This window comes from Eurypyga helias, unplaced genomic scaffold, assembly GCF_000690775.1.
Source record: "Eurypyga helias isolate BGI_N326 unplaced genomic scaffold, ASM69077v1 scaffold5606, whole genome shotgun sequence".
NCBI classification, from domain to species: Eukaryota; Metazoa; Chordata; class Aves; order Eurypygiformes; family Eurypygidae; genus Eurypyga; species Eurypyga helias.
The window spans coordinates 1-20,316 of NW_010254586.1; the positions used below are offsets into that span (position 1 = coordinate 1).

Sequence of the window (20,316 nt, forward strand, 5' to 3'; positions counted from 1 at the left end):
TATATATATAATAATATAGCTACCGCCTTTCTGTCATGGTTTTTTAATCCTTGTAAATACAAAGAGGAGTGAGTGGGGAGTAGTTAACAGGGCATGGTTAGATCATATTCCTGCATTGGGTGGTATAAACAAAGGACAGTCTTCATGGAGTAAGCTACTGCCAGATAGTCTCCTAGATGTTTGTTACCGGTACTGTGACTTAGCTAAGTCACATTCAGATGGTGTGCAGGGCAGGCTAGTATAGCAAGAGTCTCTTTACAAGACAAGACTGAACTAAACACGTGCTGTGCAAACCCCTCAGATTCTCTAGGCTGCACTATAAACTCTCCTAGCCAGCATAAAGGTGCTGCAAACCTTGAATGGAGCCTCTGAAGTCCAGTGTAATATCAGCGAGCAAGAATAATGTATTACTCTTAATTATTGTAACAAATATTATTGTTATTAAGTGGTAACAGTTTGCTACAGTTGTGGGTTTTTTTTCTTCCTTTGGTATTTGGTGGAACCAGGGTAATCCAAAGATTACAGTATTTGTGTCAGTGATGCCCTGAGCAGTCAAAGCTTAATTCTTGCAAATCCTTTGCAGTGGAAACAAGCTGCTTTACCATGGGAAGCATTTATAGGGAGACATAAAATGTTTGTTGCTTTTATTTGGCTTAATGTGTTACACAGAAATTGGATGAAGTCATTCTGATCAGTTTACCCACTCAAAAGATTAGTTGGTACTAAATAGGTTTCTGTGGGTGTACATTCATTACCAATCCAAAGTCAGTACTGTCCCAGAGCCATTACTGTGTGGCACTCATTGAAAGCACTCCAGGAAACAAGTTAACATTATCTTTTTATCTGCAGTGAGATATTGCCAACCTCAAATAAATGAACGACGTTTGCTAGCGTTTCGCGTTCTTGCTGGTAGTTTCAATAGGTTTGGGCAGAGCATCACACTGAACTGTGTAAGTGGTGTAGACTAGAACTCTACAGTATGATCTCTGGGTAAATAATTCCTGTTTCAACAGTTGTCCAAATTGATACTTTTACATGTCATGTTTCGCTGAGGAATCTTAGTGCTTTTATATGTCTTGTTTCACAGTCTGCAGGATAGGATACAATGTTCCTCAATATATGAAAGTGTAAATCAAGGGAAGGGGAAACTACTGATTTGTCTCACTGGATATATTTAATAAATACTAATCTTAAGGCAAAAAGAATTGTGTTAAAAGTCTAACCCATAAACAAAACTGATTAAAACTGTTTTAGTTGAATGCAGTGATACTCTTCATTTCCATGTTTGACACACATCACTTTGACTCAATTTTGTTTTTATTTCCATTTAGGACGTGTAGGAACACCTCATTTTATGGCCCCAGAAGTGGTAAAAAGGGAACCTTATGGGAAACCTGTAGATGTTTGGGGTTGTGGTGTGATCCTTTTTATCCTGCTAAGCGGTTGTTTGCCTTTTTATGGAACCAAGGAAAGATTATTTGAAGGCATTATTAAAGGAAAATACAAGGTAAATGACAGTATACCTGACTCCTTTTGAGTGAGATAAGCTCTGCTGGTAAAATTTCTGGAAGTTGATTTTTTTAATTTAGCCTGGTTTAAATTAGAAGCTTACAGAAAACTGGGTGTTACACAGGAAGAGATTTTTTTTTTTTTCCCCTCTCCATTCTATCTTGTTTCTGCTGTGTTTTGTATCAATATTAGGAATTAGAATACAGAAATTTACTCAGATTAAATAATAAATGGGTGCAACAGCTAGCCCATAATTATACATTGAGCTTGGTAAGATTACATAAGGTTTAGCTGTGAAGTATAACATGTCCTGTATGTTACCTTAGGTTTATAGCTAATTTAAAATTTTTAATCAACTAAAAGAACTATGATAAAGGCTGGTCAACATATTGCCTGGATTTAAAACAAAATGCATGTTACAGTAAAAGTGTAGTTATGCATTTTTCTTTTCAGTACAGTATGTAGTAAAGTGCAGCTGGTGATTCAAAAGGAGCCACTTGCAACTGAAAGCAAATCAGTGTGCGTGCAAGATGAGCGTGTTTCACAACATAAGCATCCTAGAGCCATTACGGATGGCTCATTTAAACCTTCGACTTTGCTATTTTTGCGGTTTTCTCGAAGATCGGTTTTGCTCTGCTTTGCAACCAAGGTGGTACATGAGCTGTGTGTTAGCAAATGAAGAGTGGAAACTCCTAGCACTGTCTGATAGTCTGTGATATGGTTTAGGAAGTATTTTATTATATGACCTTAACAGTAGTCTGCTAAAATGTAAGTGACAGCAATTGTACTGCATTTGCTCAGGAGCACATTTTTCAGTCCTCTAATTTTGTAGTCCTAGAAACAGCAGGATTACTTCATGGCACTAGTTTGGGGGTTGCATAGACTGGTAGACACTCCAGTTTCACTTTATGGAGGATTTCTTTGTGGAATCTCTTAAACAGCTAAAACCTTCTGGAAGCATACAAGTTAACTTTTCTTTTTTTTTTTCTTTTTTCTTTTTTTTTTTTTTAAAAAATCATGGCCAGCACATTGTGTCTTCTCAGTTCCTTTTCTGTTCCTGTTTCCACAATAATATGTCTATTCAGTGAAAATAGTATAAGGATTTCAAAACAGTCTTGCTGCAAATTTGCAATTACCTTAATTTCATTAGACCTGAAAAAGAAATGACAAATCACAACTGTCAATGTGTATTTCGTTGCCAGATAATGTTCCCCACTGCTCTGATTTAAAGCAATCCTTTTTCGTGAAGACTCATTTTTAATAAAATGGACCTCTATAAATGAACAGATTACAACATTGAGAAGACTCTGGTTCTAATTTTGAATTTTCATTTAGTACCTTGTAAAATTAGCAGTGTACCATCTAAATAAAACTTAAGCTCTTCCTAAATTCAAGAAATACTAGAAATAGATTAAGGATAGAATCCCTTATTACAGAAGGAATTTTCTTACAGTTGTAAATTTGAAAGGAATTTATTGGGAAGAGCTACTGTGCATGATACCTGTAGGACAGAACCCAAATTGTTCACAACAGGCGTTAGTTGGCTCTCTTCTTACTCAGCATCACTGGCAGGAAATTGTGGGTTGATATAGATAGACTGTCATGCCATTCCTTAGGTTGATTTCAGGTGTAGATTTAATTTCTGCATTTATCACATGCACAGTTAGCTGTCAGACAAAGGCTAATTATTTTTTCTTTTTTGTAGAGAAGGGTCACTTTTATCTGAACAAAATGTAGCATATAATTGAAAATTATACTGTGGTTATAACATAATACCAAGGATATGACAGCTTTTATGTGATACAGTGCTCACTGTTTTCAATTTTTTATGCCATTTCAATAGCAACTAATGCACAATTTTGTAAGCTATTAAAAATTTAGGAACTTCCTTTTACATTTATTGTGATAAAATGTTTACAAGTACAAACCACTGTTAAATCTTAGCAATTACTTTACCTAAAAAGTAGGTTTGTTTTTATATTCTTACTACTAATTTAATTTATTTTTTTCTTGCTTGTAATCAGATGAATCCTAGGCAATGGAGCCATATTTCTGAAAGTGCCAAAGATTTGGTACGCCGCATGCTTATGCTGGATCCAGCAGAAAGGATAACAGTATATGAAGCACTGAATCATCCCTGGTTAAAGGTAGCAAAAGCAGCTGTTTACACACCAGTTTCCTCTTCAAGGGAGAAAAATACTTACTTCCTTGCTTCTTTGAACTTTTCAAAGTAGATATGATCTTGTACAAAATGTGTGATAATATGTTTTAAATGCTTTGTGAGGCTAGGGTATGAGATTTTGGTAGTTGCCAGGCTTGAACTTGTGCTTAACAGCAAAAGCAAACTCACTCAGGCATCTTTGGCAGTAGCAGGGTATAGGAGTAGGGCTGCGTAGAATAGAGCTTGAAGAAGGTGTTCACATGTCTTTATGTGACTCTCAACTCCAGAGGAGTAATTCCTGATCTCTTCTTTGCTCAATCATATCGAGACCTCTTTCCTATTCTTATGTAGCCATGCACATTATTGCAGTACTTTATGCTACCTAACCATGCTGCTTTCCTACATTAGATTCCTGAAATATCCCACCAGAGTGAAGGAAGCATGTAGTGGTGTGTTGCTCAAAGGCCACTATGACTACATAAAGTCATATGGCATCTGGTTTTCAAATTCTTTTCCAGTGGTGTCAGAGTTTATAACACATCTTAAGCCAGTGGAAGAGTAGTTGCTCTGAAGGTTAGCAAGAGGAGCAGGAGCGTATCCACCTGGCTTCTCAGCAGTCCCATTAATAGGCTGTGCTAAGCATTGGAGTTGGAGAACGATGGGTGTGTTGCAGATTTAAAAGGTGGCAGGTTCAGAGCATTTGCTTTGGCAGAAACCGGTGAATTAACTGTTTTTCTTTGTTATCCTCTACTTCTTTTGTATAAAGTGGGCCCAGGGTGTATAGCGAAGTTCTGTTCATTGCCAAATTTTTCATCTGCATCTACAGCGGAGAATTCTTCCTGTAAGCTCGCACCTGGTGTCACCAGCCGTCGAGCTGGCCCTTCCCGCTGTGTTGGACGTGTACCCCATCTCCAAAGCTTACCTGAAGTGTCAAGTGCCCCTTAAAAGAGTGCTTGAAGACATTGCTTCACTGGGATCTGTGAATCCCAAGAAGCAGAACTACTTTGTGCTTGCCTGCTTAAAAGTTCAGGGCTAGCCACAGACTGACTAACAACACAACAGTAAAACAAAAGGCTATGGTCTTACTGCAAAGCGGGAAATAAAATCACAAAAAAGAAAATATCCCTGACCCAAGTCAAGAATTCTTTCAAAATATTTTAATCTCTCTCAGTTTCTTGAAGTTTTCCTTAAGTTGCAACAAATCCTCGTTCTCCTTAGGTTACTTTCTAGCTGTTGCATTTCTCATCTCGTTTCCTAACGTTGAGAGAATAGTAAGAACTTGTATTTAATTTTTCTTTTGTTTTGCGTGTTTCTTCTTTTTGTGGGGATGTTTAAGGAGAGAGATCGCTATGCATACAAGATTCATCTTCCAGAAACAGTAGAACAATTGAGAAAATTCAATGCAAGACGAAAACTAAAGGTAAATGAATGTAGTATTAAAATAATATAATTACATAACTTGGATTTTCTGTGATACTTTATTAACCTCAAAAGTGCTAAGAGAAATCTATGCTCTGAAGTCAGCAATAAAATAAAAAATTGAAATGAGCCTTTGCAGTTGTTTATTGCAATGATGTCTTGTTAAGGGTGTTTGTCCTTTGTTTCTTTCTTAGTGTGTATTTTTCAAACTAAATTTCAGCACAAGTTATCTTGTATCAACTGAGGTGCATATGAGGACTTCATCTTAATTTAACTTGGTAATTCTGTGTAATATGAACTGCTGGAGAGGAGAGAATAATTCAATAGCTTTTGTTTTATTATTGTTGCATTTCTAATAAGAGGAACATAATAATATTTTAATGTCTTTTTTTCAAGAAGAGCAAAGATGTATTTATTGCTTTATCCCCTCTATGTTTAACTGTACACAAGATTGTCTCTCAGCCATATGGCAAAGAATGTTAACATTTTAACCCAAAATAACATTATTTCCCTTCAGTTCCTATCTTGGAAAGTTTATGAGGAACATTTTTAAATTCACTGAAAGGTTTAGAAAATTTTAACAGCAAGAAGCAGCATTACAGTTCATGAGGGTTTTTTTTTATAATTTGTAACACAACACAGAATCAGATACACATGCTGAGATGCTGCTTTGCAAAAGCTTAACGTAGCTACAAAAACAACTGGTGATTAGGATGCAGCAATTGCTGTAGTTCATGAGAAAGAGCACTTTCTCTTAGGCGGTTTGTGTGTCCAGGTAATGTTTTTATTAAAATGTTAGCTAGTACATTTCAGAATATGACCTGTTTTCCTGTTTCCTGATACAGTTTCAGGTCTTTCCCTGATTTCTTCCTGGGTAGGCCACTATATTTAGTCTCCTGAGAGCTTTTATACCTATGCTATTTGTTTTCTGCCATTTGATCCAAAGCACTGTTCTGCAGAATGTTTCCTGAGATTATTTGTTGTCCATTTTGCCTACTCCCACAACTGTAAGACATTAAAACCTGAGTGGTTAAACTGCAATTTACTTGAACAAGTGAATATGTCAGAGCAGATTACCGTTTTTTATGACTTCAACTTCCCATGTAACACTCATTCTGGAAGTCTGAGATTATTACTTTTTCATACAGATGTATTATGGATGTCAAATATCCTAGTGCTGTCAGTGTCAGATTCTGACCCTTTCTCAAATAACCACATGTTGTGTTGCTTTAAAGAGTGAATTTTTATACTTGCTAAGCCACCCAGTCTAGGTAAGAGGGAAAGAAAATGAATCAGTTATTTTGCTTACATTGGACAAGCTACATTGCTTCACGCTTATTTTTAAATGCTTTCCCATAAAGAATTGTTCTCATGAATCCCCTTGTAAAGGCTATATTTTCTGTTTATTAGTGTATGTATTAGAGTAGCTCTTCTGTTAGATAGGGTCACTGGTAACAGTGAAGCAGAACTGAACACTGTAAAATGATATTTAATCTTCAGTGAGAAGGTTAACACACCAGAGACCTCAAGAGATTGCATGATCCAAGGTGTCTGGAAATGTTTCACTAGCCTTCTTTGTGTAATTTAGACTCTGTGGGTATTTTTATTCAGGGGGCAGTACTAGCAGCTGTGTCAAGCCACAAATTCAACTCCTTCTATGGTGACCCCCCTGAAGAGCTGCCAGACTTCTCTGAAGACCCCACCTCCTCAGGTATTTTAACAAAACATGTATTTACAACCAATTCTATACTGACTAGAGTAACAACTATTTACTAATTTCTCATGATTTCATAAAGTTACATATTAAGTTAATGTTTAAATGTGAAGCATAAATAATTTTCAGTCATAATGGGGTTAGTGACTGGAGAAAACAAAGATAAAATCTCTGCAAAGTTGTAAGTTTCTACAGAAAATCTGATTTCTTTATTTGTTGCATGTACATTTAATTACAAATAGTGCTATGACCTCATATTTCTCTGTATATTACTTGACTGGAAAAACCTACTGGAATTTTGTCTTGAATTTTTAGGCAGGAGCCAGGTTCTTATACCTTACTAATAGTTATTTATAAAAAGAAACCATTGCATACCAGAGTTTCTTGACCTCCTGTTTTAGAGAGCAGTATGGTTAAGATGTCTCCTCTTTAAAGCACGCTGGACAGTATTCCTGATACTACAACCTAGAGCCCCAAACCTTCAGAGAGAGACAATACATGCACATCAAGCCCTCCCAACAAACTTCAAAGGGGAAGATAATACCTTTGCTGTGCTGTGAGCATGTAGCCAGGCCTTGGGCAGGACAGTGATCTTACTCCAAGCAGTCCTTTTGTCCTCAGCCCGTATTCAGGAATTTGTCATAGTTATGTATCTTAACTTTGACATAACATTTTGCAGCAAAAGTCTGAGTTGGTCTATCTGACCTAAAATTAGGATTTAGGATCAAGTTAAATAACTTTTAAGAAAAAAACTGAGGCAAATAAGGATCTATGTTTTATTATTCTGAACACCTAAATAGTATGCAATATACACTAACTGTACTAGAAGACATTTCAGAAATTTAATTACATGTGCTGAACTGTTCTGTGATAATTCTCTTTTCCAATATTTTTATAGGTGAGAAAATTTCTTATTGACTGCGTATGTTAAGTTTTCTTTTTCTGCTCTCTCATATGAGCAAGTAATTTTTATAAATTATTTCAGTGTCATTAATAAAGGATTTGGGGTCAGGTGTTTTTGTTCAAGTTCTTAAATTTCACTTCTTGGAATTCAAGTTTGAGTACTTCAGCAGAAAGGTTCTTCGTCCTTAGAGATGCACACTGCTCATAATTTCCATGCAGTGAATGGTAATCTCAGATACTTTATTGCAAATCAGTAATCACAGCTTCATGGCTTAATTCAGGCAGCCAGCTTTTGAATACTTGATGTACTTGTAAGTAAGGATCCATATATTCTTTTTAAAAAAGAGTAAGTTGGGTTTAATTCACCCAGAATTACTTGCAATGCTTTAATTTTTCTTTCCAGCTACTTCCCCCATTTCAATAAAACAAACAGGCCACCAACATGATTGGCAGTTTTCCTAATCTAAAAACTGCAGTTCCTTTTCCCAGTTTCAGTCTCGCATCAACAGGACATGTCTTCCTCACATGATGATGTAATTGCAGATACCAGTATACAGCAAAGGTACAAATTCTATTTTTTCTGCTCACAGAATACATGAATCTGGTACAAATGTAAATTATACAGAATATCTGTGCTGGATCCACTGTTACCTTGTGTGCATCTCTGAAATAACTGAAACAGTGGTTTGGATTTCTCAGGAAAGCATAGCTACTCTGTTAAATAACATTGTTGATCTTCCTGATGGGAGATCAGGAAACCATACTAAGGGCGAAGTTTCAATGTTTCCCTGACCGACTACATTAGCTGATAAAATATTTAATATCTCAGGATAAACACTGAAGCTTGCAAGAAAAGATACTGTAACTTTCAGCTTCTGAAATTGCTAGATAAGGAAATCTATTTTGTTTCTTCTTCAGAAGTACACTAATAACATTTTGAGATATTTCTAGCTTGTGAAGATAGACTCTTGTCATGATTCTAAACTGAACTAATATATAGAAACCAGACATAAAACTCATGAATTTCAGCAGAAACTTGGCTGTTTTAAGGTTATTTAAGGTTCCTTCCTAACATCTCATGGTATTCCAGATCATAAACTCTAATGAAGAGCATTTAATATTTTAAATATAAATATTACTGCCTATGTAATTCTCCCATAAAATTTCATGAAGCTTACCATTAAAATTAAATGATTTGTCAGAAATGGACAAATGTGGAACTCCTACTAAGATAAAGATGCAGAAATGTAAATGCTTATTACATTATGCAAACTGTATATCCTGTCCTCTTCCAGGTCTTCCTAAACACAGAAACAGAAAAACTCAGTTCTGTCTTTTTTCAAGGTTAATCTAGAGGTACTCTTCCTCAAAATTCAGTGAACCTGGGGTTGCTGGAGCCTTGAGCATCTTCCTATACTACCAGAGTAATAGCCTGGGATATAAAGGCACTGTAGGTAGCAAGTCAGATTACTTTCTTAGATGCAGGATCACACAAAGGATATTTTTGGCAGAGGGCATTCCAATGAGGGTCAGCAAATTGCATAACTGGATTAGATGGGAATGAACATGCTCATTTAAAGTCAACCAGGTATTTTTCTGTACACATCTTCCTTTCGTTCGTACAGTGTGTTAGTATTTCTTGACTCCCAGAGCTTGTTCAGGCTGATCTATTTCCTCTTTCGTCCTCTGGAGAACCTAACTTAATCCCACTATCATTCTGATGGTAACATGGCAGAAGTCAGTCTTGCTGCATTTTGAGAGTGTGTGATGAACGCTTTTAAAATGTTCTGGAAAATTAGGTAGGTAGTTACTGCTGACAGGCTGTGTTGAATAACTTCGTTAGTTAAGCCACTAAACGGCTGAAATTGCAAGCATCTTGCAAATGTGTTTTGCTAGAATGTAAAACATTTGACTTTCAGGTTGCCTGTCTTCAAGACATTGCTAAATGTCAGTTTCCCAAGGCAGTGAATGTTTTGGATATTTTTAATATGCTGGAACAAATATAAATCAGAAGTCAGCAAGCCATCAGCAGCCCTAAAGGCTAAATATGGCACATGAGAAAAACTGGCTCAATAGAGAGTATTTGAAGTGGATCATGAAATTATTTAGGTGCTAGAGAAATTCACAGTCAGTTTTGCTTTCTGCTGCCCTTCCCCATCCTACTCCCTCCTTCCTCTCCCCTTCCCTGCCTGGCTTTCCTTTCACCCCATTGCACACTAGACGAAGACAGAGGATTTCCTCTGCTTGTGTCATATGATGACCACTTGTCCCCTAACGGGGAGTACGGAGGTATGATTTTCAAGCCTCAGGCTGAAGAATGAACATCACCAGTGTAAAGTTTTTCCTTTTTCCTCCTTTTGCTTCTTCAGCACCCCATTCTGCAGCAGCCCAACAAAAGGCCATGGACTTGTGTGACGTTTTGACTTGGGAAGCTGAATTCAGGAAAGCTGTTTGGTTTACTTTAGAGCTTCCAGTAGATTCGGGATGTTTAGGTTTTTAGGCCAACACTTAGAAAAGCCAGTAAATTGAAGAGTTTTTTATAACTTTTTATTTCCAAAAACCTTTTTGTAGCCACATTTTCAGAACTACTCAGTCAGAAGCTAGTAGATAGTCCATAGTCTTTGGAAAACTGTATAACTGATTTTTAGGTTAAAGAAAATATTACTTTCTGGTTAAAGGACTTTCCTCTGTAACACCTGCTTGAATTGCTTGGTTTGTAGTGCTCATATTCTGAAATGTGACTAACAGGTTTCAGAGTAGGTTTTTGCTGCAAACGGTTCTAAATTCCTGTAAGGCACTTTATAATGCTGTATTTCAGCTTAACCACAAAGTACAGCAGCATATTTTATAACAGACTGACTGACCAAATGTAATTACTTTGCCTAGGCTAACAAATAGCACTGCTGCAGTACTTCTTGAACATTTATGTGCTTTCTGAGCTCTGCGGTAACAGTGTAAGGGGGTGAACGCAGAAGCAATGCCTTTGCATTGCACAGAAAGCAGGAATATTGCCTACATTGGTGTTTATAGCTTGCTTTCTTAAACTGCAAGGCACAAATCTCCTGTGGGATTTATATGAATACTTTTTCTTATTTTGTCTCAGGATTGCTGTATGTAAATTGAAATCTTCATTCCTTTTTATCTTTTTAGAATCTATATCATCACATCAAATGAGAAAATTTTAACATTATAAAAATCTTTATTTTCAAATTTGAGAATGATAATAATGGGAAAAAACCTAAATCTGATAGTCATTCAGGAAGGGATGAAACAGCAAATGTATAGCCAAGGTACAAGATCACTGTTTTCAACATACGTGGAACTAGCTTCACTCACATGTTAGTGAGTGGTAAGTTTCATGGGATTTAGATTCCATGAAATATGGGCAATATAAGCCCATATCTTACAAAAAATCAGTCTCATTGACATGAAAAAAAAAAATACTACTGTTATGCAAAAAATATGACTGATTTTGTAAATATTTGCAAATATTTCTTGTCTAGCATTTTTAAGTATGAGCACTTGGGGAAAAAATGCATTCACCTTAGAATTCACTGTTATTAATTTCTTATATTGTACTACAGGTATAGCTATCAGTCTTGAGATCATGAGTTTGAGTGTTTCCAATACTCCATTATTATCCTTATGATTTTTTTAGCTATTTAACCTTTGTTCTGCTATGCTTAAATCCAAAAACTTTGTAAAGTATGTGAAGTCACTGTTAATTAAAATCAATATTAAAGTGGTTGTATTTCTGCATAGTTCTCATACTGGTTCTCACTGCTACTCACATTAAAAAATTGTTTTCAGTATAATATGCTAAATTCTAGTTAGTAACTCAATTAATATGATGTTACGATTCGTTGGCAGTATGTTGAAATAGTTTGTCAGTTCACCTCTTATGTTATTCTTACTAGAAATCATTTTTTGTGTGCGAGGGGTCTTTTTAATAGTGTAACCAATACTGGAAAGAATCTGGTATTACAGATACCTGACGCTGCATACATGGGCTACCTTCCCAGTGCCAAGAATCTGTTTTCCTCCCATCCCAGTCTGCAAGTCCCATTTGCTTCACACACAGAAATCATATTAAAAAAAAAAAAGTAGGGTGGGGGAGTTCTTGTCAGTTTGTTCATACTGTTTTGTGGCTAAACTAGTGTGCTAGGTTGCAGCTTTATAAAACGCTTGTTCTGAAATCTTCATACTGTTTGTTGTTTGTCCAAATGCTGCCTTCCTACTAGGACTTCTAGCAGCAGAAAGTAGGTATCCCTTTGTTTTCCTTTAAGGCGTATCTTTCAGCTATGGTGTGTGTCTTTGCATGTTTAAAAATCAGCTTGCTTCTCTTTGCTGTTTTCAGTTTTAATACTGCCTGTTTAAGAAAAAGCAGCCTTGTATGTTTTTGAGTATATCTGTCTATCACCTTGAAAGTATTATCCACAAGTAGTATGATTCCCAGGGAATTCTGAAGATTCTAGTTTAGAGGCAGTATTAAAATTACCTGGGTTTGGGGATTCAATATTTGCAACACAACTGAAATAAAATCTAATTTTCATTAAATTAATAAAGGATAAAATGGTTTGGTTTTGCATTTTAGTTCCAAAATCAATGTTTTCATGGACTAATGGGCTTTTTTTCTCTTAACATTAAACATATACTGTAGCATTAGCCATATATTGTTTTCTTTCTATACCCTTGCATGAACTTTCTTGATAATTCTGTGTTGATGTGGTACATGATATATGCATATGCATTGTGTATATGCATACACCTGATTTAAATTGCTATCCAGTATGTGTCTCCTTAATGAAGGAATATTAGTGACACGTAGGGGGGAGATTCTGTTGCAAGTTAGCTGCACGCTTCCTGAGAGACTGAAAGTGCAAGCACTTCTACAACCTGCAAACTGTACTAGACTGAGCAGAAGGTGTGAAATTCTCAACCTCTTGAAACAAACCGCAGACATTTCAAAACTAATAAATTCAGCATCTCAAAATGGTGGTTTAAAAATGGTGTGGGTTTTTTTTTTCTTTCCTCCAGCATTTTAAGACTTGTAGTCTCTCAGTTCTTATTCTGTCTTAGGTCAGGGCAGCAAGACATACGTCCATGTCTCCATTTCTGATCCAAGTCGTGGATTTTGCTGTTGTTGCTCAGTTCATTCTTTTGATGTTAGAGGTTGTGGGGGATGTTGTTCCTTGTCCTCCTATTTCCCCATCTCAGAATGCCTGCCCAGCAATGGGAGAGTGAGAACTCAGTGGATTTTGATGTCAATGTTTCCGAACAGTATTATTTTTATACAGTGGTAAGGGAAAAAATGACCCCATATGGACCCCCTGCCACTGATTTTTGGGGGTTTTTTTTGTACATAGACACTTTCCTCAGTAAAATTACTGACTGATAGGATGTGCTGCCCTCATACTGGTCAGAAGGTTTCTGTCTGGTTTTGCAATGAGGAAGAACATATCTAAGGAAATAATAGTGAAGGGCATTCATTTCTTAAAATAGTTGTTTAGTTGCATGTGACTGTGCTAGCTGTAAAGTGCGAGTCTGGTCTGAAAAATGCCTTTTTGTCACATATTTCTGTGCCACCACGCTAGACTGCCTTCTGTCATGCTTGTGGCTAGTTTTACAGTGAGAGATAACTGGGAAGGGGAATTGGCAAACTTTGTGTAAAGATTCCAGGTATGGAGGAGGGGGAAAGCTGGAGACATGCATACACACAGTGCCCCTGTGTGTGCGGAATAAAACAGACTGTCTTCAAAATCAAGCATCAGTTTCTCCCCTGCTTCCACCACTCTTCCTTCTCACCCTGTCCTTTTTTATATTTCCATAGGCAGTACTCTGCGGTCTTTGGGAAGAATATCTCTTTTTTCTTTTTTTTTTTTCCCCCTTTTTTGTTTGGTCTTTTCCTTTCTCCCTGTTTTTCTCTCCTGCACCTGTTTCCTTTGGTTTTCTTCTCTGACTTTTACATGCCTTTCTTTCCCTCCTTGTATTCCACAGGTGTTCTGACCTTCTTTAATTTAGCTGTAAATTCCAATACCCTTCCATCACATCAACTGCCTTCTTTCTGCAGTTTCACTGTAGTCTCCATAAGCCTCCGTCTTTCTAGTTCTCTCCCTCAACTCTTCATGATTGTGTAATATATATATATAAAAATGTTGTGCATTAATATGCTATTTCCCAGTAGCATTCACAGAACTGCATGCATGTAGGAGCTTATTTGTAAATTTAGAGAGTGTCTAAACTTGGCTGTTTGGTTTCTGTCCAAGAAGGAAAAAGAAGAAAAATACTACATAGCTCAAATTTAAGGAGGACCAGAGTACTTACTTGCCTTTTGTTTTAATTAAACTTGTATATATGTGTGAAATATGTATCTCCCACCTTATTTTAAGTTATTATAAGCATATATATACACACATGCTTTGTCTATCATCTGTCCATACCAAGATAGTTGCTCTGGAATATAGTTAACAGCAGAGAGCAACAAATTATGCTGTGAGTTGAGGCATCTCAACTCCAGTGATTCTTGCAGATGTTGTTTAAAGCGATGATGAGCATCTGGTCCTCTGTTGGCTTTCTGTTAATCTATGAAGTTACAGCAGCAGAAGTAGTGGAAAGGTCCCATCTCTCTAAAAGGTTCTTTTCTTGCCTTTAATGGAAATAACATATGTTTAGTATTTTCTTTACAGGACCAACAGGAAATAGACATGGTTTTTTACATGTTTTTAAGTTCTGTTCACTGCTACTAAGGCAAATCTGGCCTTGTATATAACATGAGCATAGTATTTCATAATTATGCTGATACTAAGCCTAGACGTTCATGTTTGGCTAAAGTGAACAGTTTAAAAGTGTATGTGATTGTGATTTGAAAACCTCAGCTGACAGACACCCCTTCACTGCCACAGCATTTTGATGTAGTGCTTAATTATCTAATGTGTTAAACATTAATGCCTTGTGCTTTTAGGGTATCATAACCAGATGCCAGCAAAACAAAACTTCTGGAGGCACTGATTTATACAGTTATCACTAAATAGGTCATTTAAAGGTGTAAGTGTCGCTAGACTCTTAAGCAGAAGCATAGAACCTTTGTTTTATTTTTCATATGTGAAAAATAAAAATCCATTAAAACTTGAATTTCCCATTACAGAATTGGTAAAAAAATCTCACTTCACCAGATGTGCTCTATCAGAATCTCATAATATTTATTAGATTCTTTTTTCTGAAAATAACTGGACTTCATAATAATGCCCATGCTTGGTTTTTTATGAGATTGTATCCAGCAACTTCATTTAGTGACTCTAATATCTGATCTCTCTAAAATCTAACAACTTCTTCTGTCCTTGCTGTGCGTACTATCCTCAAACCTCTCCATAAACAAAGCAAAAGGTAAATCCTACCTTCTGAAATGCCTGTGCTTTGAGAGCCAGGATTGTTTTTCAATTTCGTTTCCAGCAGCTGCACACAAGAAGGCAGCCAAGAGATGAAGTTGGGAGAAATCAGTTTTTAGTGATTGGAGATTGACTTGGCATAAGGACTGAATTGTGGTATTTAGAGAAATTGCAAATAGCAGCTAAGCTTTGGTTAGTCATTTAAAAACCATGGTAAAATCTTCAAGGCGTAGTTACATACCTATTTAAACAAGACATAGAATAGTTGAATAGCCAATCCAAATTAAGTTTATAAGAATGAACAGGATTAAATGGAGTGGTTGGTGTCAGGAACTTAATTTTATACAATTCTACAAATCTAAGGGGTTTAGATTTTGTCAGTGTCTCTCTAATAAAAATTTGCTATTATTATAATGGTTGTTACAAGGTCTTCTGCAGAGTCATTTCCTGGAATACTCATTACAGACTTGCAAAAAGGTCACAGTTTTATAGTTTTGTATTTAAACAAGGTCAGGCTTCCACTAACCAAGTCTTCATTGCTCAGAGGAGGGTTTATGACTGACCAAGACTTAAATGGGCATTTGTAATCTTCAATATTAAAAAAATAAAGAATTCTTTTAACCTCTCTCAGAATGTGGTCATAACGTAGCCTTTGGTTTTGCAGCAAGATCTAATTCTTTCTTTGCACACTCTTTGTCACACACTGTCACAGATCACTGCCACGTGAGAAGAAGCTAGTACTTCTCTGCACTGCCTGCTGCACAGGAGAGGAAGCCAGTGGTACCTGCCTTGTTCACTGAGCCTCGGAAAAGCAAACTTTTGGGGTGTTTTGTGGTGGAGACATATTAGTATTGGAGACTATGTAGACATTTCTTGGAATAGTATTTTAAAGATTTCTTATCATTTATTCTCTTCTTTTCTGGGGAGAAGTAAGCAGCTCCTACCTACCTCTGAAGTTCAGTTTCTGTAGCCAAACCACGTGTCTCAGACTGGAACAGTTAGATGCCAGGATGCAATAACAGCACTCTATTTTAGCAAAGCTTTGTCTCCTTGCAACTTGATGAACTAGCGTCCATTCCAGCTTCAGGTGGTGTTAAGGGTGCTGTATGAGAACTACAGTGACTCTAGAGAGAGAATTCAGCTGTAAGAGAGAATTATTTCCTAATGGCTATCTCTGTAAATGAGGTAACAGAATCTGCAGGAAATATCTATGGTAACTTTTGACTACACACTCGGTGAAGGAATAATCCCAAGTTATTGCCTTATAAAGCAAATATGTCTAGCTGACAAATAATAGATCTCCCTCAGTAGGCATGAGGCTACTCAGTTCATCTCCATCTTCTTAGAAGCAATTTGGTATCATCCTTAAGAAGTCATTCCCCTAACTTTAAAAACATTTCATGTCCTGGTACTGACTGCAAAAGACTGTCATAAGCATCCTGACTTTCTTTTCAGTATAGGGAGAGCCCATAGTTTTCAGCTTTTCATAGTTGTCAGCCTCGAGGGAATGCTGAATAGTTGCAGCATGCTTTCTTAGGTAGTCTTATGGGAATACAAGAAAGACAAGGTCATGTGCATGACTGTCACCCCCCATTTGCATATTGGGAACATATGTGCAGTTACAGTAGGATCCTCGGTTACCACAGTCACCTCACACAACCAGGTTTGGTGGTTTGGTGCAGATTTTGTTACTGTGAAGAAGAGTCTTCCACTTGCATCACTGGAATTACCACCTTTCCTGTGCAACTATTTTTGTAGTAGTTTAAGATTCAGGGTGAGATTCATCTCACCTAAGTGGTTGGGGCTACTTGAAAGTTCTGTGGCAGTTAAGCAATATTTTCTCACAAAGTTTCCTTTAGGGAGTCTTAACAAAGCCAGTCAAGTCAGTCAACTTCCTTTTTTTTTCCTGGCTTCCTAATATTTATGCATCATTCTAATTTTTGTATTTATAGATTCTCTCTGTAACTGCTACAGACAATGAGAATATGAGCTTCTTAGGTTGTATGGCTGTGTAAGTCATAGAATCATAGAATCACTGGGTTGGAAAAGACCTTAGAGATCATCCAGTCCAACCGTATCTGTCCGCCACTAAACCATATCTCTCAGCACCTCATCCACCCGTCTCTTAAACACATCCAGGGATGGTGACTCCACCACCTCCCTGGGCAGCCTGTTCCAGTGCGTGATAACCCTTAAGTCACTTAAGCCTGTCCTTCATCACCTATGCTAGGGCTAAAATGAGTGCACTTCCGATGATGAAAAGAGATTAAATCCTATTTCTAGAGGATACAAGCTTTAATTATAAATGTTGAGTGTTTTTACACTTTCCCGAAAGGTTAGAAATTTAGCTTTGACATGATAGAATGCAAATCCTTTTAGGGACAGGTGTTCTGTAGAGGTTGGTTAATTTTATTTTATGTAGTATCTTTTATCTGAATTTAAAACTCTTCTGAAAGGTGCTCAGAGGCTTTTAACCAGATGTCTGTAACAGAAAGAGTTTAGGTGTTCACAATAATGTCTGTAGAATGGTTCAATCACTTTTTTACGCAGTAACATGCTGTCAGTATATGGCTACTATGCCCTTTTCTCATGCTGCTGCATGTTAGTTGTAAATGTGTGAAAGACATGGCAGTAGATACAGCTTAAGATTGTAGGTAAAAATAAAGGTAGAACTGTGATTTGGAGGGATTAATAAAGCCACTGTCAGAACTCTTTATCAAATTTGTTAAGGATACGCCTAGAAACTTTTTTTTACAAACATCTGTTCAATGTGACCCATGGACAGAAGAAAAAAGACCTAATGAACAAAGCTTTTGGAATTGCAGATATTCAAGGGGTTGTTCATATGCAATTTTTTTTTTTTTAAATTAACTTCTACTTCTGTTTGAAAAACCTCAAAGTATTCCACAAAATAAAATCCCCAAAGTAAATAGTGCTGTCAAATAAATAATATGGTGGTGCAGAGAATTCAGTGTTTCACAGTAATACAGTCCTGCAGACAACTTTGAACGTACTTCTCGTTGATTCTGGTTTTGGCTCAAGTTTTAGTGGACATAGAATAGAATCACAGAATGGTTTGGGTTGGAAGGGACCTTAAAGACCATCTAGTTCCAACCCCCCTGCCATGGGCAGGGACACCTTCCACTAGACCAGGTTGCTCAAAGCCTCATCCAGCCTGGCCTTGAACACTTCCAGGGATGGGGCATCCACAGCTTCTCTGGGCAAACATGAGCAACATTGAGCAGCGTAAGAGACATAAGATATCCAAGCCTCTGAAGTGAAGCTTCTTCTGAGTTTTCCTTAAACACTCCAAATACACAGAAGGGGCTTTGAACCCAGAAGGCTAAGTTTTGCATGAAAATAAATTATTTTATTTAAGCTCTGAGCATGACAAGAATAGAAATAAAAGAGAATTCTAATAAATTTCTTTCTGCTAACTGCATCCTGGAAAGTCTGAAAATGTTACACTGAGATTTGCTGAAAATATTAAAAGAAACTCAGTGCAGTCCCTTTTGGGTCCCTAAGTAATGTTTTTCTTCCTTGCCTTTGAGGCTTAGCTGTGATCCCTCCATGGCAGCAGATTCCCAGTCCTTGTATTTTCTCAGGTTTCCTGCTGTGTCTCCCCCTGTGGAAGCTGTGGTGCAGGCAGAGGAATGTGGACTCTTCTGTTCAGCTGAGCATGCTTATATTCGTCATCAAAGAGCAGTTTTTTCTCTTCTTCTGTGCACCTGATCCCATGCACAGCATCTGTGACAAGACAAACCATTAGTTCTGTTTGCTAACCAGCCACTACTTTTTTAAAGGAATGTAAAGAATTAGATCAGGTGGGAATAAGTAGTCAGAGACATTTAATGGGAGAGGAGTAAGAAGTCTTATTGCTCGAGTTGTGAGTGAGGGGAGTGCTGTGGTTCTTAACCTTGATGTACAAGGAACTGAGGGGAATCCTAAGTTGAGATCTGTACTAAATATGATGCAAGAGTTTCTAGACTTGTCAATTTACTTGTCCTTCTAAGCCGTGAGGTCACAAATGTGTTGTAGTTTCTGTGTGTTTTGTTACGTTTATACCAGTTTTTCAAGGTTTTCAGAGAAATAAGTTAATTTAACTTGTTTCCTTGCATTGTTAGGTTGGGTTTTTTTTTGTTTTATTACATTCTAAAAATACAATAGATTACAAAAGGGTTTGAGTTTAGGAAGGCTGGTAAGAATTGTCCATACGGTGGAAGATGGAATTTCAAGAACTATACCAATTGTTTAGATATTATCTGTCTTGACAAAAGGACACTGGCAAATAAATAAATAAACAGAATAAACATATTAAGGAGAAATGAGTGAAATACAGAATGTGTAGAATTCCATATCCAGAATTAAGAATTTATTTACGAAAAAGCATTCACTAGTTCACTGTCGGTGATACAGATACGCTGAATATGCTACCGTCTTTCCAGATGCTTATACAGCTATGGAAAAAGTGAAGACATGGGCGGTGGGTGTTCAGATGAGCCAAAGTTAGCGTTCTAGTAATGCACACAAGTGGCAGCCACCACTCATGTCTGATTTTTAAAACAAGTTGTGCCACAAGGAACCAATAGGGGCTGGTTTAGTATGGATGTGTGTGGTGTTTCTGTATCCTCCCCTGCTGTGAGTTCATCTCTTCTCGTGGGCTGCCACCTTCCATCACATCTCCTTTTTGTCCTCATATCCCTCCATTATGCCATATATAAATCATCCTCATCTTGGTATGACCCAAAAGAATTCACTGGTCAAAAGGCAGCAAGTGCTACAACTGGGTCTGAGATAACCAGGGAAGCAGAACAAACAGAACAAAAAACAGGGCTCGTGTTACAGCATTTTTGTCTCCTCAGAGGACACAACAGTCAGGTCTTTCTCTCTCTTCTCTCCTCTATCCAGATGCTGATTTTAAAAGAATTTGTGAGCGCGCTGGTTCTTTTAGATTTTTACTGATTTGGAATATGTATTTGAAATTGGCCAGCAGTTCAAAAAGTGAAAAAAAAGAAGGTTGGGGTGAGAATGGTGAGGACAGGCAGTTGGGCAGATAATCCGAGTAACTGTATACAGCATCATTGGAAACCAGGCTTCATTAGAGCAAAGCAAGGCTTAATGAAAACAAGTTTTAACCTCTCTTCAGTTATACAATTTCTTATGTATAATTACACTATATATGGGCACTGTTGATATACCTAAAGTTTATTCAGTGAATTTTCCTG

General features: G+C 37.0%; 1 protein-coding gene across 1 annotated transcript in view; it reads left to right on the plus strand.

The window, feature by feature from the left end:
- The first annotated feature begins 1,335 nt into the window (after positions 1 to 1,335).
- The window catches only part of CASK (calcium/calmodulin-dependent serine protein kinase (MAGUK family)), a 79,259-nt gene continuing 60,278 nt past the window's right edge, over positions 1,336 to 20,316 (plus strand). The window contains exons 1-5 of the mRNA XM_010153039.1: positions 1,336 to 1,507; positions 3,534 to 3,656; positions 5,007 to 5,090; positions 6,701 to 6,800; positions 11,948 to 11,965. Of these exons, the coding sequence (XP_010151341.1) occupies positions 1,355 to 1,507; positions 3,534 to 3,656; positions 5,007 to 5,090; positions 6,701 to 6,800; positions 11,948 to 11,965 (478 nt within the window). The 5' untranslated portion in view covers positions 1,336 to 1,354. The remainder of the gene's footprint in view (positions 1,508 to 3,533; positions 3,657 to 5,006; positions 5,091 to 6,700; positions 6,801 to 11,947; positions 11,966 to 20,316) is intronic.